Source organism: Theileria equi, chromosome 1 (genome assembly GCF_000342415.1).
Source record: "Theileria equi strain WA chromosome 1, complete sequence".
Classification (NCBI taxonomy): domain Eukaryota; phylum Apicomplexa; class Aconoidasida; order Piroplasmida; family Theileriidae; genus Theileria; species Theileria equi.
Window position 1 is genome coordinate 3,590,496 of NC_021366.1, and position 17,371 is coordinate 3,607,866.

At 37.9% G+C, this 17,371-nt stretch overlaps 10 protein-coding genes across 10 annotated transcripts, besides 1 other annotated feature; 7 read left to right on the forward strand and 3 right to left on the reverse strand.

Annotated features, from left to right (window-relative positions):
* Positions 1–3: 3 nt before the first annotated feature.
* On the reverse strand, positions 4–3,220 carry BEWA_034250 (tetratricopeptide repeat domain containing protein; the record flags this gene model as incomplete). The annotated part of the gene is made up of 2 exons (XM_004830177.1): positions 4–2,870; positions 2,950–3,220. 2 exons carry the CDS (start codon positions 3,218–3,220, stop codon positions 4–6), a joined length of 3,138 nt encoding a protein of 1,045 aa, XP_004830234.1.
* Positions 3,221–3,758: 538 nt separating this feature from the next.
* Positions 3,759–5,560, forward strand: BEWA_034260 (hypothetical protein). The gene is made up of 7 exons (XM_004830178.1): positions 3,759–3,995; positions 4,039–4,140; positions 4,176–4,263; positions 4,298–4,399; positions 4,435–4,640; positions 4,676–4,913; positions 4,949–5,560. Exons 1-7 carry the CDS (start codon positions 3,793–3,795, stop codon positions 5,408–5,410), a joined length of 1,401 nt encoding a protein of 466 aa, XP_004830235.1. The 5' UTR covers positions 3,759–3,792; the 3' UTR covers positions 5,411–5,560.
* On the reverse strand, positions 5,416–5,875 carry BEWA_034270 (hypothetical protein; the record flags this gene model as incomplete). The annotated part of the gene is made up of 2 exons (XM_004830179.1): positions 5,416–5,550; positions 5,588–5,875. The coding sequence occupies 2 exons, from the start codon at positions 5,873–5,875 to the stop codon at positions 5,416–5,418; spliced, it is 423 nt and encodes a 140-aa protein (XP_004830236.1).
* A 226-nt stretch (positions 5,876–6,101) lies between these two features.
* BEWA_034280 (hypothetical protein) lies at positions 6,102–7,711 on the forward strand (the record flags this gene model as incomplete). The annotated part of the gene is made up of 7 exons (XM_004830180.1): positions 6,102–6,294; positions 6,338–6,488; positions 6,526–6,680; positions 6,716–6,958; positions 6,996–7,144; positions 7,178–7,475; positions 7,512–7,711. The coding sequence occupies 7 exons, from the start codon at positions 6,102–6,104 to the stop codon at positions 7,709–7,711; spliced, it is 1,389 nt and encodes a 462-aa protein (XP_004830237.1).
* A 79-nt stretch (positions 7,712–7,790) lies between these two features.
* On the forward strand, positions 7,791–8,956 carry BEWA_034290 (protein phosphatase 2C, putative; the record flags this gene model as incomplete). Its single annotated transcript, XM_004830181.1, has 6 exons — positions 7,791–7,893; positions 7,935–8,061; positions 8,099–8,249; positions 8,287–8,591; positions 8,625–8,778; positions 8,813–8,956. The coding sequence occupies 6 exons, from the start codon at positions 7,791–7,793 to the stop codon at positions 8,954–8,956; spliced, it is 984 nt and encodes a 327-aa protein (XP_004830238.1).
* Positions 8,957–8,966: 10 nt separating this feature from the next.
* BEWA_034300 (hypothetical protein) lies at positions 8,967–10,729 on the reverse strand (the record flags this gene model as incomplete). Its single annotated transcript, XM_004830182.1, has 3 exons — positions 8,967–10,170; positions 10,207–10,265; positions 10,306–10,729. 3 exons carry the CDS (start codon positions 10,727–10,729, stop codon positions 8,971–8,973), a joined length of 1,683 nt encoding a protein of 560 aa, XP_004830239.1. The 3' UTR covers positions 8,967–8,970.
* Positions 10,730–10,900: 171 nt separating this feature from the next.
* Positions 10,901–11,250, forward strand: BEWA_034310 (60S ribosomal protein L33, putative; the record flags this gene model as incomplete). Its single annotated transcript, XM_004830183.1, has 2 exons — positions 10,901–11,009; positions 11,051–11,250. 2 exons carry the CDS (start codon positions 10,901–10,903, stop codon positions 11,248–11,250), a joined length of 309 nt encoding a protein of 102 aa, XP_004830240.1.
* Positions 11,251–11,438: 188 nt separating this feature from the next.
* BEWA_034320 (acyl CoA binding protein, putative) lies at positions 11,439–11,705 on the forward strand (the record flags this gene model as incomplete). Its single annotated transcript, XM_004830184.1, has 1 exon — positions 11,439–11,705. One exon carries the CDS (start codon positions 11,439–11,441, stop codon positions 11,703–11,705), a length of 267 nt encoding a protein of 88 aa, XP_004830241.1.
* A 1,377-nt stretch (positions 11,706–13,082) lies between these two features.
* BEWA_034330 (hypothetical protein) lies at positions 13,083–15,095 on the forward strand (the record flags this gene model as incomplete). Its single annotated transcript, XM_004830185.1, has 1 exon — positions 13,083–15,095. The coding sequence occupies one exon, from the start codon at positions 13,083–13,085 to the stop codon at positions 15,093–15,095; it is 2,013 nt and encodes a 670-aa protein (XP_004830242.1).
* Positions 15,096–15,121: 26 nt separating this feature from the next.
* Positions 15,122–15,149: a sequence feature (AT_rich).
* Positions 15,150–16,355: 1,206 nt separating this feature from the next.
* Positions 16,356–17,359, forward strand: BEWA_034340 (equi merozoite antigen 3). Its single transcript, XM_004830186.1, has one exon. It carries the CDS (start codon positions 16,452–16,454, stop codon positions 17,289–17,291), a length of 840 nt encoding a protein of 279 aa, XP_004830243.1. The 5' UTR covers positions 16,356–16,451; the 3' UTR covers positions 17,292–17,359.
* Positions 17,360–17,371: the final 12 nt, after the last annotated feature.

Below are 17,371 nucleotides of genomic sequence, written 5' to 3' on the forward strand. Positions count from 1 at the left end.
AATTTATGTGGGAGGTTTTGACAAAAGTAGCTCGGAAGCTATTTCCGATGCCTCCTTGAGAAGTTGTTGTGAAAGAGCCTCCTCGGCTTGGGCTGCAAGTAGCCTTTCTTCCTCTTGTTTTCGTTTTTTGGCCTCTTGGGCTTGCTGTATAGTGAGTTGTAGCTGCAGGCGTTTTTCACGTGTTTTTTGTCTGCTTTCACAAGTTTTTTCCAGTTGTGGAAGGGTCGTAGAGATGTGTGGAATTACCTTGGAACGCACTCTGTTGAGAACTTGTTTGAGTTTAGACTGCGCTTCCGTAGTTATGGGTGATTCAGAATCCTTGCCTCCGGACGTTAAATGTTCCACAGCCGATACTACAAATTTTGCTGCCGATGCCATCTTTGACATTTCATGCACGGAGCTTGTTTTTTCTGAATCCCTCAAGTAACTACATAGCATTCCATCAACTGCGATAGCCTGATTGTGCAAGAAACGTATTTCATCTGGGAAAATAAGTCTAGCTGTTTCCAAAAGTGAAATACATTCATCAAACTTTTGAACATCAAACAAGAATCTGGCATAAGTAAAATAGATTCCCTTATCCATTTTACCATTAGAAAGGGCCGTTACAAAATGTTGCTGAGCCTTGGCCACTCTTACTTTATTAAATTTCGTACGATCAATTTTGCGATCATTAATAAAAACTGACAGTGCAATTGCTGCTGATAATACTGCCATGTTTTTATTGGCTATAAACTTCATATGTGGAGTCATTAAAACACTTTCTAACAAGAGACCGAAACTTTCGTATGCTGGTTTGAGGTGCTTTTCATGAGCTAGAATCACAGCTATAACATTCGCAGCATAAAAGTTACATAGCGCTGGTCTTCTCAAACTCAATTTTGCGTAGTGTATAGCCTCTTTTGGGAACGAAACGGTAACTCCACCAGCGCTGTTTGCAAGTAGATAGCTTCGCTGTATCATTATGGAAGACATAAGTGTGTTTGCATATGGATCATATGCCGATGAAGGTAAAACACGGAAAAGACGTCTTAATTCCTGTATAGATTCATCATACATATTCATATCAGCCAACTGGTGTGCTCTATGTAACCAAGGTTCCATATTTCCTGGGTTAACCTTTTTTAATTGTTCCAAATATCTATTAGCACCCTCTAAATCTCCCTTCTTGAAGGAAATATTACTACGTCTGATCCACGGAGAAGCATACTTTGGATAATCCCTGGTTAATTGCGAATATATCCTCTGGGCTTTTGCGATATTACCACTAAATTCCAATGCAAGCCCCAAATTATATCTCACAGTAATAGAGATTGTTGTGTAATGGAAATAATCCAAACTATGTTGCGATGATCCTGAGTGACATTCTATGCATTTTTCTACATCCTCAAGGAGGTGAGTAAATGAGGAAATTGCCTCACTATAATCTTTAGAATATAAAGCCATAACACCATAATTGTTTCGCGATTCAAATGATAAATTCGACTGTGGAAGTGAATCTTTAATCAAAAGATAAGATTCACGCAACTTTGTGCACATTGACTCTCTTCCCCTAGAAACTAGGATTTCTAAACACCGTATATAACATTCTAGTATGTGCGGATGCTTGTTCTCAGAAATTACATCTTCCAATAACCCTAAGGCCTTAAATAGGCGCTCATCCACAAGTCTACTAACGCCCTGTTGCACTCCATGAAATAAGCATGATGTATCCAAATTGTGCATGTTCTTGTTTGTTCCCTCTAGTTTAAGCATTTCCCAGCGATTATGTTCCAAAGTTTCACGCGCTGCCTCCATGTATATGAATGCAGATACCAACAGAACAACTGGGATCTTCTGGAAATGTTGTAGCAAGACATCCGTATGTTCTCTAGCCAGAGTTAAGTCACCTGCTGCCGATGCAGCTTTTACCAGTTGCAATCTTGGACTTATAAAATCACTTTTAAATCCAATTGATTTTATATAACTAGATATTGCAGTAGGATAATCTTCCTTAACATGTGCTATACGTCCGAGCTGATATTCTATTTCAGCTTTCAGCGAATAATTAAGATCATTATCCTTTAAATCATTAAGTATGTGCTCGGATTCTGCAATTTTACCCCGCTGAAACAGAAACTCGGAGAATTGTAGTTGTGTAATTGGATTTGTTTTATCCTTAAAATAAGCAATAGATAGTGATTGAGTATAATTTTGTAAAAGAGTTTTTGGATCGTACTCCGTATCTGCCTCATCACTAAAGTGTGTTAATAACCAGGCAAATATTGCATATCTCAATCTGTGAGCCTCTGGTAGGGGTTTTGCTGATATGGATCTTTCAATTAAAACTTTTGCCTTTTCAACGTCCCCTAGAGCAAATTGACAAGCTGCCAAGGAAAAAAATAATAATGCTTTCAACCATTTCAACTGTAAAAACAAGAATTCGATATCATAGTGTGGTATATTTTGTAAAAGATGTTCAAATTCAGGGGACTTTAAGCGCTCCAGGACGATGGTATAATATTCACAGATAAGTAAAGCCCTCATATAAAAGACCATTGCGCCCTGGAAGTTAGAATCCATGACAGAGACATTGGCATAAAGTATAATCGGTAATATTGAACCTGGGTTTATTGAAATTGCCATGTGGAACATGGATTTTGCTGAAGCACGTTCCTGGGACTTTGCATTTCCTGTTCCATACATCAGGTATTGTTGCCCCTTTAAGAGGTAAAAATGATAAGGAGAAGAAGTTTCCGCCTTTTTAGTGTAATGATTGGCCCAATCTACACATCTAGCATAGCGATCTTCATCATGTTGAAAAAACTCAGCTTGGTAGAGATTATTAATGGCCAATGCAGATGATATCAGACCTTTATGCAGAGGGGAATCTGTATGTATGTGTTTAATGAAAATTATATTCGTACGTATTGAAGTTGTACTATCACATTACGGGTAAACAATACTTACCAGTTGAGTCCAAGTTACAAAAAGTCTCTGCATCCTTAAGTAGTGCGTCAAATGACTCAAAGTTTCCTAACTCTCTGTATGAAAATGCCAAAAGCAACCAATATTTCAAAGATACATCCTCAGATTTGAATATTGTCTTCAAAATCTCGAGATTATTAGGAGTAATGTCTTCTTGCGATATCCAAATACACCTATTATCGGAGCCATTGGATTTTATAGCGTCAACCTCTTTATTCCCGTGAAGTGGGACACAAAACCCAGACTCCAGCATATTTACTTGTATATATTCAATCCATTTACGAATTGGATCGAATATGATGGGAATGGATATTCTGAGGTATGAATAGGAGTGAAGTTTTGTTGTTGCAAAGTCAACTGGGGATGTACTGGATGAAGAAGTAAATCCAGACTACATTTCCAACAAATCAGTATGAAACAATTATTACTCACTAACTATCGTTAAATTACTCTGAATTACAGGATGATATGGTAATGTTATCCAAACACATCACGATCTGAGGCATACATTATAACAATGTCATCTATTTCGGAACCAATGACAGAAATATGACCAGTTCCGAATATACCTACGTTCAAATGGTGGATAGAGCCAACAGACCCTAATGTAACGACTATTCCGGTCTACTTGTTTACACATCTTGGATTCGATCCTCTAGAGTAACATCTCTCCTAATAAATCTTCATCACACCCACGCAAGCGTCATTTGTTACAAGTGTATAGTCTAACTACTGTATCCTTGCCGGTAATTGGTGCGGAAAGTGCTTTTCCCGACTACTCTAGACGAGTTCACAATTATTCTTTTGTAAATAAAATGAGTTAGAATGTTGAGGTCTAGTGCTTGTAGAAGGGCATTGCAATCGTATTTAAGTACTGGGCAAATAGCCACTCGTGAATATTTGGAATCGTTCGAGCCCAAAAGTCTTCGTCGCTTAAAAGTGTTCGATGAAACTCCTCCGGAGGATTTGCAACGCAGCTTTTTCGAGAAATTAACCGCAAATTATTCAAATCCACGATCAATATTAAAGTTTGTTCGCAATTTTGTGTGTAAATGACGTCTCTACCATTAGGTTGTATCGCAGTTATATAGCAGTGGATGACTATCCATGTTACTCATGGCTTGTTCGTTGTCTATGCCAACTTGGTAACTCATTTTCGTTCAACTCTTTCTGGTTTGTGCCATTCATCAACTTTAGCGTGTACACAGGTCCCCTATAGACAGGCAGGCCATTGTTAAACTACCTTTATTCAAGTATTTGATATATGATTTAATAGAGAGGAAGCATTATTTACATGTAAGTTGTTTGTGTTTAGGCTAATAAGTTATAGCCACGCCATGTTCCTCGAGTTATATTTGCTCTAACTGCATTGGATTATCGTTGCTGGCCTCTGTTGTCAGAACTTCTATCGCTTGTAAGGGCTCATCTACAGGTTTGTCATCTTATTCGTGCTAAATTTTGCTGCAGGATTGGCGCTTACCAACATTAAGTTGTATGATTGGTTGTTTGGTACAATTAGGAATTTCCAACACAAATTTCCCCGATGAAGATCAGTCTACCAATATTATATCATTGTTATTGAATGAAGTTGATAGGCGTGATCCTAGTGATTCGACACCGTTTGATTGGGCTCTATTATCTTATTCGCTAGTATTGACGAATCGATATGAATGGTATCCAGTCCCTACATACATTTCATTATATATAGGCCAACCCGTGATAATGCATCTCTACCACGTTATCTCAAGCGTGCCTGTGAGGGCTTGACTCTGGAAAACTTGCCACTCAGTGGATGGATGCAATATTATTTATATCTTACATTGTACTGCACAGATGTGGAAAAACCTAGTAACGAAAAGGATATTAAAAATTCAATCCCCTATGAATTTCAGGAATCTTTGCATACTCGTTGGCTAAATGATATTTTAATCCATGCACAGCCCCAAGTGAGTTTATTGTACATAAGTTCATTATAATTCAGGGATCTGAAATGTTACAAAAGGATGTCGATACTGTACTTGAAGGGCTTGGAATCACAGAGGGACTAATAAATTGTTCAGTTGGACGTGAAGATGATGAACAACATTGTTTATTTTGTGGGCATTTATTCACTCATCGCAAACTCTGCTTTGAATACAACTATCTCATGCCCAAACCGGATGGAATGCCTGTAGAAAGTGGACTTATATCATTCAGACGTCGTATGTTTAATAAATTCGGATATAATACTGCCGTCATACATAAACATCAATGGGACTCTCTATCTCTAATTGAAAAGGAAGAACAGTTATTGAGGATACTTTCAACATTTCCAGCTGTTGAACCTGAAGTGTACGATAGTAAGCCTGCACCAAAGACTTTCCCTGAGGATGCCGATTTAAAATACATGAAGCATCTGAGACCAAAGATCACTACATGGCCACCAGAGAAATTTACAGTCTAAATTTCTCAGTCATCATCTTGGACAAGTTCAACTTTAATCGGATTATCGTTTGGAGACTTCAAAAATCGAACCAATGTACTCTCTATACCTCCCTTTACAGTTACGGAGCGATATGGACATCCGACACATGCACCTGTAAACTACACAAACACTGAGTAAAGTGTATAATTGACTCACTTTTACATAAACGTGGTTATCCACGATTCTTTCGAGCTTTACACCTCCTCCGTCTAATGCAAGTTGTGGGCGAATTATGTCTAGCACATTTTCTACGTTCTTTTCGTTTAGATCCAATAATTCTTCTGGTTCAGGTGAATGTGTATGATCTGCACTTGTTGCTGAGGGTGTAATTTTTGCCGAGAATCTTGACCTAAGAGGCGAAAGCTGGTATCTTGCTTGCAATCTCCAAGAGTAAGAAATAGACGTAATTTTCAGTAGGAAAATTAGAAATACAATGTAATACATAATTAAAACATCTCTTGCACGAGAAATTACAAGTGTGGCTGTATTCCCTTCCTGCCACTGTAACACAATCTTTGGAAGATACAAATATCCACATATATTACCTAGAATTTGTGTAAAATGTAACTAAGTGCCTTTATAATATACTTATCTGTGGAATCTTTAATTTTGTGTTTATTCTGTGAGATTAATCGGTGTCTGATTGCTAATGTTGACATAAATGAACCATATGCGCACAGTAGCAGTGCGCTACAGGATATCAAACTACAAACCTTTTAAAAATGGGTCCGACTTTATGTTTAGGTGGAACCAATGCAGATTCGCAAAAATTATGCGCTGGTTGGCAGACACTCCTCATGCACATTCCATGGAAAAGCTCACACATTTTGATGATTTGATCAACTACTGTCTAGACAATAAAGGTTCGTGTAGAAATGTTATTCCTTCTATTATTGCAATTCATAGACACCCTGGGGAAACGCGATATTATAGCATCATTGTCGTACATGAGTACCCTGAAATTTAATTTATCGTGCAAGAATTTTATCAAATACACAGAGATAATATACGACAAGCTGGACATGTTTGACTCCAGTATTCACCTCCTAGTACACAGGTTTGTCTGTCCGACTGTCCTACAAATACTCTTGCAGATATGCTATTCTCGGATATAACCCGGCACTTGTTACAATATACGAACGTTATATTAAAAAAAACCTATGTGATCTCAATAATAAGGCTCTGTCACTGATAGCTTGGGGCTATGCCAAGAACAATGTATTTATATACGGTTTATTTGATACAATTGGTACGCATGTATGTGCAATAACATGCTGTCTTTAGCAACAACTATAATGCATAGAGAAGAAAAGTTATATTTGACTGATATATCGCTTTTACTGTGGAGCTTTGCAAAAATAGAGGTTTTTTTCTTCATACTCTTTATACGTGTTCAGAGAAGAGTGCCTCATGAAATACAGAGGTTGAAGGGGGAGCTACTCGAAATATTAAATTCAATAACTATCGCACTAAGTAATGATACAGCCGGGAATTCGGACATAACAAAGAGCTATATGGATAATAAAAGTACGTTATCTATAATGCACCTTTATGAAATGAACAGAATCTTTCTACTCAAATATAATCCACGACGTATCCATGGCTGCAAAATCTCTGGCCATCTTACTACCAAGAGATATTGCTTCCATAATGCAAATTCTCAGACATTTTTTCAGTATTGCGAAACTTGCAAACTTACCCATAGTGGCACAGGTGAGCATTCTAGGCAATTAAACATTTATACAGGGAATAACGAGCATATGGGAGACTTTGCAGTACTCGAACATCACTGATGAAGAAATCCTTGAGGACCTTTGTGAAGCTTCTCGTTATCTGAGGCTGGATCACTCATTCAATTCTAACATGCTGAACTCAATAATCACAGCCATAGACAAGCTGAACATCAGGGACCCAAGGATTATATATCAAATCGTGCACTGGTTGGAGAAGCGAAGCAGTCTAATGTATCCTCCGCAAATGTACAATATCATTTGTCTTTTGGATAAAATGTCAATATACCACGAAAAGGCCTGGAAGCAGCTGGGTAATCCAAAAGGGCATCTTTTACATACTTTTACAGGGGTAGTTGTACAAAAGAAGGCCATAGACCTTGAGCTAAATGAAATCAAGCACTTATACAGTATTTTCAAGAGAAACGGTAAGAAGACAAAAAACATAAACATGTGCACACCTTCAGGCAAAGGAAACGATAGAATTTATGGTGTACTTGACCACTTTATGCTATGCAAACAAGATATGGAAACATACGGTCCAACCTAGAATGGGGGACTGCCTCGTTCCCTCTGAATAAAAAGGGAAATGATAATTTCTGTTCAGTAAAATATATAGCCAGTGAATAATGTCTCAGTTGCTTTTTAAAGCTCTGAAGTTGTCTGGAGAGTCCCTATCGCAATCAGCCATAAACTCTGCGAAGAATGCCACAGTCACGATCGCAGAACTAGGTATTTCTCTGATTCACCGCAAACGTACAAATATGTTATAGATGGTGGATTCATCATGATCGACCACTATGGAGAAAAGGGTGTGCGGAAAACTATGGAAGATGAATGTATCATTTGTGATTCCTTGCGGAAACTAAACCCTCAACTCCCACAGGAATACGATTTTGTGTATGTTGTAATACTATAAATCATAGTTTAAATACAGGGTCTGTGGATTGTTCGATGGGCACGGTGGAAAACAGACTGCTGTGTTCGCTAAGCAAAACTTGCTATCCGAGATATGCTCTCAAATTGTTACCTTGTCAGTTGCAAAGGACGAGAGTGAAGAGTTCTCTCCAGAAATTATCTTTAAAAAGGTACTTTATTCTCCGTAAACCACCGTCAATACTATAGGCTGTAAACGCTGCTTGTCGCCGTTTGGACACTCGTATCGCTAACGAAATCACTGGTTGCAGTGATGGATCTACCGCATTGTTGCTTTTCTTCGGGAAAAAAACTGTATATATAGTAAATTTGGGTGATTCTGCAGCATATCTTTGCAGAAAATTAGAGAGTGTTATACACTCCATACCACTGAATGATATACACAAACCGTGGTCACAACGTGAAAAGGGACGCATATTGCACTATGGAGGTACTATAGAAGGTGGAAGAGTAAATGGTGTTCTGGAGATTACACGATCCTTTGGTGATTTACAGTAAGTGCTATGAGACCTTATTACGTTTCTCAGGTTAAAAAAATATGGTGTATTGTGTGTTGGAACTTTTAGGAAGGTAGATTTAGATTTTAATAAAGACGAATTCATCATGCTTGGTTGCGATGGATTTTGGGGCGTATTTGATGCCAACGACGCATGTAGAAAAACTCTTGATTTCATTAACAAGGTTCGCTCCATATACATTATTTACGAGTTTTCAGGAAGAATCAAGAGCGTCAACTGATCCAGATGCTCCAGTTCCGAGTATTAAACGAGTATGTAAAGAACTTGTAGATCTTACGCTAAATGTAAAACGATCGCAAGATAATGTTAGCGTACTAATAATAAGACTCAAAGCTAAGTAATGTAAATATACATGTTACAAATCATTAACCGTGGAAAGAGAAGCAATCTCTTCAAATAAAGTCTTTGCATCTATCTTAGATGAAAGCAGCTTGCAAATCACATAACAACCCGCAAGCTTGCGATGTAATGAGTAAACTTCCGGAGGAGGTGGTCTATGTCGAAGCTTTAATATAACTTTGGAATTCTTTAGGCATTTCTTTACTATACAACTCGTGCCAAAATCATAAAGACCTTCATGTCTGAATGGTTGACCTGTTAGCAAAACTGAATCCAAATGCGCATCAATTGTCTCCTGGCAGTCTTCTGGATGTAAAAATCCGAGCTTAAGCGAACTGTTTATTATCCCCGAGTGATCCTCTTTAACAGATGCTAGGACGAGATTGAAATACTCCTTTATAAATTCTGGTTTATAAATCCTGCATGATCCAAAATCTATAAGTCCTATAGTATCTGTCTCCACGTCGTATAAATAGTTGCTAGGGTTTGGATCTGTGTTCATTAATCCAAAGATAAAAATCTCGCTTAATCCCAGCCTTAGTAGCCTTTCCCCTATGGAATCGCGTATTTCTTGTGACATTGTTGAACAATCCTCTATAGGACACCCCTTAACAAACTCTGTTGTAATTATGGAAGAAGTTGATAAGTGAGGAATGACCCTTGGTACAAAAAATCCGTCAAGTTTCAATTGTCTAAATATCTTGTAGAACCTGGCTTCGTTTGTGTAGTTGCACTCGGCTTTGAGCTCTACTTCCATTTCTTTAGCATATTGGTTTACAAAAAACTTTTCTGGTACCAGCTTTGTTTTTGTACAAAGAAACATCAGAGTGCCCATATCACTGTCAATAGAATCCAATATTCCAGGAAACTGAATCTTAACAACTACATCCGTTCCATCCAACAATTTTCCTCTATGCGCTTGTCCTAGGGAGGCACTAGCCATAGGTTCATATTCGAACTCTGAGAAATTATTAATCCAAGACTTCCCAAACTGTCCTGACATTAGAATGTCCACTTGAGATTTTGGCATGATATCGGCCTCTTGACGAGCACTGATTAAAGCTTTTCGAAAGTTTTCCGGCAATATATCATACTGCAAGCTCAACAGTTGACCAAATTTTAGAGCAGTTCCCCTCATCTTACATAAACAGTCAACGACAAGTCGTATGTTTTCATCACTAGACAAAGCATTTTTAAAAACGTTTGTATTTTCTCCCTAAACAACCATATATGTGCAATAAAGTATTTAAACCTTTAAATATCGCTTAAAAGCGTCTTTTGTGGTCGATGATGCAATATCAAAAAGAAGGCCTGTTAATGGGTTTTAGATCAAAATGTGCAAAGTTCAAACCGGCGATGGAAGCAGCACGAGTGAACCTATTTGACGGTAGCGTGCTTTCACGCATCTTTCTATTAGGAGCTCCGGTACTGTAATAAGATCTTCCTTCACGATTGATCGTTCCTCTTTTGAACTCTTGCAGTCGTTTCAGCGAGCCGAGAGCATTGAGCAAGTTATAGTTTGTGGCATCCAGATCTCCTGGATCTGTGTTGCGATATTCGTAGTTTGTCTTCTTTGCATTATTTCTCCCAGCGGTAAACGCCTTGGCAAAAGCCGACACTGTTTCTGGGAAAACCTTGAGATATACTGAAATGTACTCTAAATTATCTAGCAAACTATTGCCTGTAGAGTTGGAAAACTTCGTTTCTATATCTCTGATGTTATACTTGCGATACAAACTCAATTGAGTGAAAGCTTTGGCTTTGCTGGAAGCCATAGCTAAAGTTGAGATGTATTCAAAGAGTCCTATCTATATTTAAAGCACATTGGTGGGGAAACCGTGAACAGTAAATTAATAAATTGTCTTGGACTGAACTCTACACAACAACTTTCAGTGTGGACGGTATTAGGCGAATGGGTATACGGCGGTGACCTGTTAGAAAATGCTATGAATATAGCAAAAATACTTGTATGGAAACTATTCTTTTATTTGGGTCGCATTTGGTCGTGGAAGCTTCAAAATTGTCATCTCGGAGTCCTTCATTCTCCTTCCAGAGGTATTGTGTCCCACAGCGTCTTAATCATACCATTTCTCTAGGCAACTTGTATACGCTGTTTGCTAAGAAGAAGGCTGGACGCGTGCTCATAACTCTGGAATGCACAGAGGCTCGTAAATTGGGGAAACCTCCTTCGCGCTACTATACAACCAAAAACAAGATCAACACACCCCAAAGATTAGAGCTTATGAAGTACAATAAGTACCTGAAAAGACATACCTTACACAAGGAAATTCGCTAGTTGTAACCAAACAGGGTCACCGCGAGGGCTGACGAGGATCAAAGGCGGGCGCTGGCTAATACCATTGAGCCAATATCGATTTCAGTCGTAATTAATCAGGCTCATCAAGGGAATTTTATCCGACCACACATTTGGGATAAAATTCCTCTCACTCCATACGTATTTATAACTCTGAAACAACCTAGAAAATGCTGGACCAAGATTTTCAAAATGCTACCAAATATGTAGCTGAAACCAAGAGTATGAAAGTCACAAACGATCAAAAACTCTCCTTCTACAAGTACTACAAGCAGGCCACGGTAGGCGATTGCAACACGGAGCGCCCAGGATTCTACAAGTTGGAGGAAAAGGCAAAGTGGGATAGCTGGAACTCAGTAAAGGGCATGAGTTCTGATGCTGCAAAGGAAGCCTATGTAAACTTGCTAACTAGCATTCAACCCAGTTGGAGAGGATAATTTCTTCGTGTGCATTTGTGTTTATCGTGGCTACTTGTGACTAGATGTAGATTCTATTGGTACAAGTTTTGAAAGTTTTATACGCGTGGTAAATCACAGTGAGTCGCGCAATTGGTGCTGAACCGGCACAGTGTAAAAGTATGGTATTGGCCTCCTCTCCGCGTAAGAGGATGTGCGCTGAAACTATCTATGGAAACTGATAATTTATTTCTAATTGGTGGTACAAGTATGAGGGAAAGTCTCTCGTACCCAAAATTCAAGAGTGGTGTAAGTGGCACTTTCGTGAATCATTCTCTAGAATTACCCATTGAATTTTTGAAAAAATCCAAATATCCAATTGATTTTTAAATAATAACAATTTGGCATTCTAAGTCCGGAATTGCATCGTATAGCCTCCCAAAATTTCCTCGAAAAGCGAGGAAATTTTCTTCGTCGTTCCAAAACCAGCGTACATGGGCTTTAATTGAGTAATGCAATATGTAGTACACAGTTTTATGTATATATGTTGGCAATATGGCTTATATCAGAAGTACACTCATGATTTTTTACTTTGCTGTACTTCCTCAACTAGCAGGAACAGATCTAATTCTGCAGCCTTCATTATTCTATCAATCGATTCATATGAAAGTATAAAGAAAGATCTTTTATGTTTCGTCATAGTTTTTACGTAATTTCTGACTATGGCTCACTAATACTGCTTTGTCTAATAGCTCCTAGCACATGAAGTATCTCAATAAAATCTGTACACCTATCAATCATAATTAGTTAAAGTATTGTAACGTTGGTTTTTTTGCTCTAAATTGTAACTGTAACGATATTGTTTAGTTGTTTTTACATTCTTTGATATATACTGGGATTCTATGAAATGATGGATAGCTCTCTGCTATTTCTAATAGAGCACAAAAATTTATGTGCTTAAATTTAAAAAATGTGTACCAGTATTGCTGATTTCAGTTTGAGCCTTGTTTTTTCGGGGTTTTTTGGTGTTTTTTGCCATTACTTATTCTGTTATTAGTACAAGAAAAATATGTATTAAAATTGTGATATTGTCTGGATATGTTGCTTGAATGTGTTTTAATGGTTGATGCAAGTTGGAATATATGTGTGGCTGAATGAATAGTTTGTGGTTTGCAAAATAATAAATATTCTAGTGCTAGTCTAGTGAAATAATTAACTAACTTTGATAAAGTTAAGTGCCAAATCATATCTGAAATGTTACTTTACATCTGAATAGAATAGTATTAAAAGTTGGAACTCTGCAATTAAAGAATAACTATAAATTATTGTCATAGATGTTAAGGACAAATTATAGTTGTGAGAATAATATTTATAAGCTTTTCGTATTAGTAATTTTTGACCTTTAATTATTAGCCTAAAATGAAAGATGGGATAGGTGTGAATAATTTAGACACATGCGACACTGCAGTTGCTGTTTTAGATCCTGCTGCAGATAATGTGGTTGATAATAAGTTTGTAGATGATGTAGATTCTTTAATATCATGCATTGAAAAATGGAGTAAAGAACAAGAAGAAACTACGGCTACCCCAAATATTGATGAAATAACAAATAATCCTTTGCATGCTTCTTATTCCAATAAAAATCTAAGCAAAGAATTAGGTTTTATGGCAAGAGACCCATCATCTGATAATTCTTATGTCGGAAGAAACAATGATGGTGATGATGATACTTCTAAGTTCTCAAGTGTTGACAAAATGTCATATTGTAATATAAACTCTTCTAATTTGTCTCCTGATGATCTTATTACACGATCAAATACTGATAATTCAGAAGATAGCGGTATAAATTACTATAAGGAGTATTCCGTAACTGACAATTCTGATATGGATGAAAATTCGTATAAAGTTGTGTACGACGATTTAAGCTATCAAACTAATCCCGATTATAATTTGGAAAGGAAAGAATACGTGGATAAAAGTCCAACCTTTCAACATGATATAAATCGTAATCTTAGTACTAGAAGCACAGATTTAAGCCATGGTTCCATAGATACACACGATAGTATCACGGATGTAAACGATATAAGTTTTGAAAAGGCAAAAATAGATATTGTTGGGACGAATGTTAATCTGGTACCTAACAATTCTCTCAATGAGCATGAAGAAGAAAATGAAGAAAATCCCATACTTTCAATGTCTTCACCTAGCGCCCCAATTATTACTGAAAGAGATATATTGGTCTACGGGAAAAGTGATTCTCAAATAGATCCAAAAGACTTGAATTTGGATAACGTAAGTAACGAAAAAATAGAAGAGTCAGAAACTCCATCTGCATACTTGCGCAAGGTAGCAATGGAATGTCAAATTGATCAAATTTTGTCCAGTAACTCCAGTCCAAATAATGATGGAAGTAGGACAAATGATCCATCTGTAGTAAATCTAAATGTAGAAAAGGTACGCGGCGTTTGTTACTGTAAAAGTGATAATAGCTGGACTGCATGGTGGACAGAAAAGGGGAGAAGCAGAAAGAAGGCATTCAAACTTAGTTTATATGGAAATGAAGGAGCTAGGAAAAAAGCAATCGAACATCGTCTTCAGATTGAAGAAATGATTCCAGAATTACGCGAAAGAAGAGTAAATAAGACAAGTAGGAAGAAAACGCAAGCACAAGGCAATTCTTCAGAAGAACCCAGAAAGCAAAGAAAACGTAATAGCGCTATTCGTCAAAACAATGGAATAACAAATATGCACATTGATTCATTTAACAAACAGGCTGAATCCCGTGGGATATACTTCAAGGATAATACTTGGTATGCCTCATGGATTGATGCTACTGGAAAACGGATTATTAGGGCATTTCCAGTATCAAATGAACATTCATTTATTTCTGCAAGGTCTTCAGCTCAAGAGCTAGTTAATCAATCCATCAAGTTTTCACCAAGTATGTTTAACGTTCACATGGAGGAACCCAAAAATTTAAGTTACAATGTTTACAAAAGAAGGAAAATAGCAGATTATAACAACTATATCGTTTATAATCGGCATAAAAGTGCTGAAGAATCGAAAATTCCCAGTGTTGAGCCCACGAATTTTACTAGTGATATCCAAAATACGTCTGGAGAAGTGGATAAAAAACCAGAAACGGTCCAAGAGAATCAGATAAAATTTCAGCAGCACGAGATAAAGCTTGATACAGACACAATAGAAGCTATAGAACGTGCAGTAAACGCAGCAGCTCAGACTGAATGCACTTCAACTATCAAGGAGGAACAAAACGCAACAAACTCTGAGAATACCCAAACAAAAGTTAGTGCATTTTGTTTATCACAAGTTGAATTTGGAAAAAATAGTTCTATACATCTCATACCAACGCTAATAAAGGGACCAGGGGACTCCAACGTACTCACCATTGTTGTTGTAAACTCTACTTGACCAGCACAAAGTCTAAATGTCATTTGAATATTTTTTTATATTTAGTATATAATACGTGGTCTATATCACCAAAGTATGAAGCGAAAAAATGAATGCTATTGCAGTCATCCAATACTCTTGGAGCTACAACAATTTAGCCCAAAGACTACCGGACAAGAGCCATAAGAATAGTTAAATTGATGTTCCCTCGCAACATTATTACATACATAATAGATGATCTAAAGTGACCGCTTGTGGAATCAAGAATACCAGGTGTCCGAAAAATGGTGTAATTGAGAGTATTGTGTTGCAGTTAAAACTCTACAATAAACCTTGAAATAAATCTCAAAGCATTTCTATAAGATATATGGCTAAACTGGAGCATTTATACGGAGATAACAAATAGTGCATATGGTCATTTAGGTGACCAAAGTATAATCTTAATTAATCTGCCCTGGGTGTAGGTTACTCCATACTACCCTTGTAGACACTGCGGTTTCTCACTCTCCGTAGGTTTTGGGACTCTTTAGAGGTTGAATTCTCATAGTGAGTTGTGAGAGTTACTTCAAGGAGAAGAGGTTTCCGAGGAATCTTTAGAAGAGATTTAATGGCTCTTCAACGGTTGCTACAAGTGCTACTCTTGACTGGTACCATCTCATTCTTTTCTCTGCCATTTAGAAGGCTTCTTGTTTATCCCCCCGTCTACACTGGGTAGTTTTACAAGCTGCCACCTGTTTATATAAAAAGTTTATTCGATTAAATTCAGGTCCGCATTGCAATTCATCTAGGGATAACGCTAACCTTACGTCAGCTACATAAGTTGTTGACATCAATGTTGGATTGGTGACACTTTTTATCGTTTTATTCAGGTGTGACGACAGTCTCAGGAGGTCTCCTTGGCTTAAAAATGAGCCTGTAGGAGACCTTTCTTTGGGGCTCTGTACATGTCTATTTAGGACTTTAATGGTTATCTCCCGACCATCTGGTAGTTTACATGTCCTGATTCCAGATAAGGACTCAGAATGCAATATTCCATTTATGTTTAATCATTTATCTAAATGTGTGCGGTTTTACTACTCGGAATTGTCGTAAAAATGGCCGTTGCCTTTACCTCTACCGGAATGGACTTCCAATGCTTATTCATCGTAGTTAAAGAGCCTAAAATTGTAAATTTTAGGGATTATGTCTCTAAAATAAGGAATACCTGCCAACGGACATTTTTACCAAAAGATTTCGACATCCCCATAGGAATGAATTGAGGTGAGGAACTTGGGGGTAAATAAATTCACTTTGTTGTATGTGTGTATTGATTTTTACTGCATAATCACAGAGGGTCTCGCTTTCTGCTATTTTTAACTTGTAGATTAAGGGTTCACAATGATGACAAAATCTCTGTTTGGCGTTGCTGCCTTTACTTACTTTGCTATTTCCAGCGTTTTTGCTGAAGAGGCCGCTAAACCAAAATTTACAGGACTTGTCCTTGACGTCAACAAGGAGATCATTGACCACGTTGCTGTAGAATCGACTGGTATTGACGATCAAATTGCTACCGTTTTTGCTGCCCACAGGGACTTTGCCATCGAGAAGGTTGTAGATGGTGAGAAGATCATCAAGACCTTTGACTTGAGTAAGCAAACTCCTGAACGCGTCGAGAAACATGTCAAGGGTGACAAAATATTTGTAGTAATCACCGTAGATCCTGCTCTTCGTCTTGCCTTCAAGAAGGAGGGTGATGCCTGGGTTGAGATGCCACTTGCTGACTTTTACGAGGAGCTTGTATTCAAGGGTCTCAGCGGTGTTGCTGTTGATCTTGACAAGTTTGCCGATGGATCCCTTTTCTCCGCCGCTGAGTTTGGCTCCGGCAATAAGCACACCTTCAGCGCTGCTGGAAAGCGTGCTTCCAAGGTTACCTTTGGTGAAAAGGATCTCCTTGACGGTAACAACGAAGTTATTCTCGATGTATTCGTCTTCGTCAGTGGCGACAAGAAGGTTGCAAAGGTCGTCTACCTCTACAAGGGCGATGGCAGAATCAAGGAAATCTTCTTCCAACTTGTTGACAAGGCGTGGACTAGGGTTGAGGTCAAGGCTGCTGCTACCGTTTTGCACAGCATTGATAGTTCATTCCCCGCTGACTACAAGACTGTATTTGATGGATTCTCCGCCTATGGCGTCTTCTCGGCTGTCGCCGCCGTCTTTGCTGTTGCATTGTTCTGCTAAGCGCTACGGATAGGAATCGCTCCAATTTTGGAAAATCGTATTATAGGCCATAAATGTTCATGCATGTCACATTCTTATTA

Bases quoted from the DNA above. Each gene is read 5' to 3' on its own strand.
- BEWA_034260 (XM_004830178.1), top strand. From the start codon at position 3,793: ATGTTGAGGTCTAGTGCTTGTAGAAGGGCATTGCAATCGTATTTAAGT. The intron at 4,141-4,175 runs GTTTGTGCCATT...GCGTGTACACAG, and splicing joins TTTTCGTTCAACTCTTTCTG to GTCCCCTATAGACAGGCAGG. The intron at 4,400-4,434 runs GTTTGTCATCTT...ATTTTGCTGCAG, and splicing joins TTGTAAGGGCTCATCTACAG to GATTGGCGCTTACCAACATT.
- BEWA_034340 (XM_004830186.1), top strand. From the start codon at position 16,452: ATGATGACAAAATCTCTGTTTGGCGTTGCTGCCTTTACTTACTTTGCT.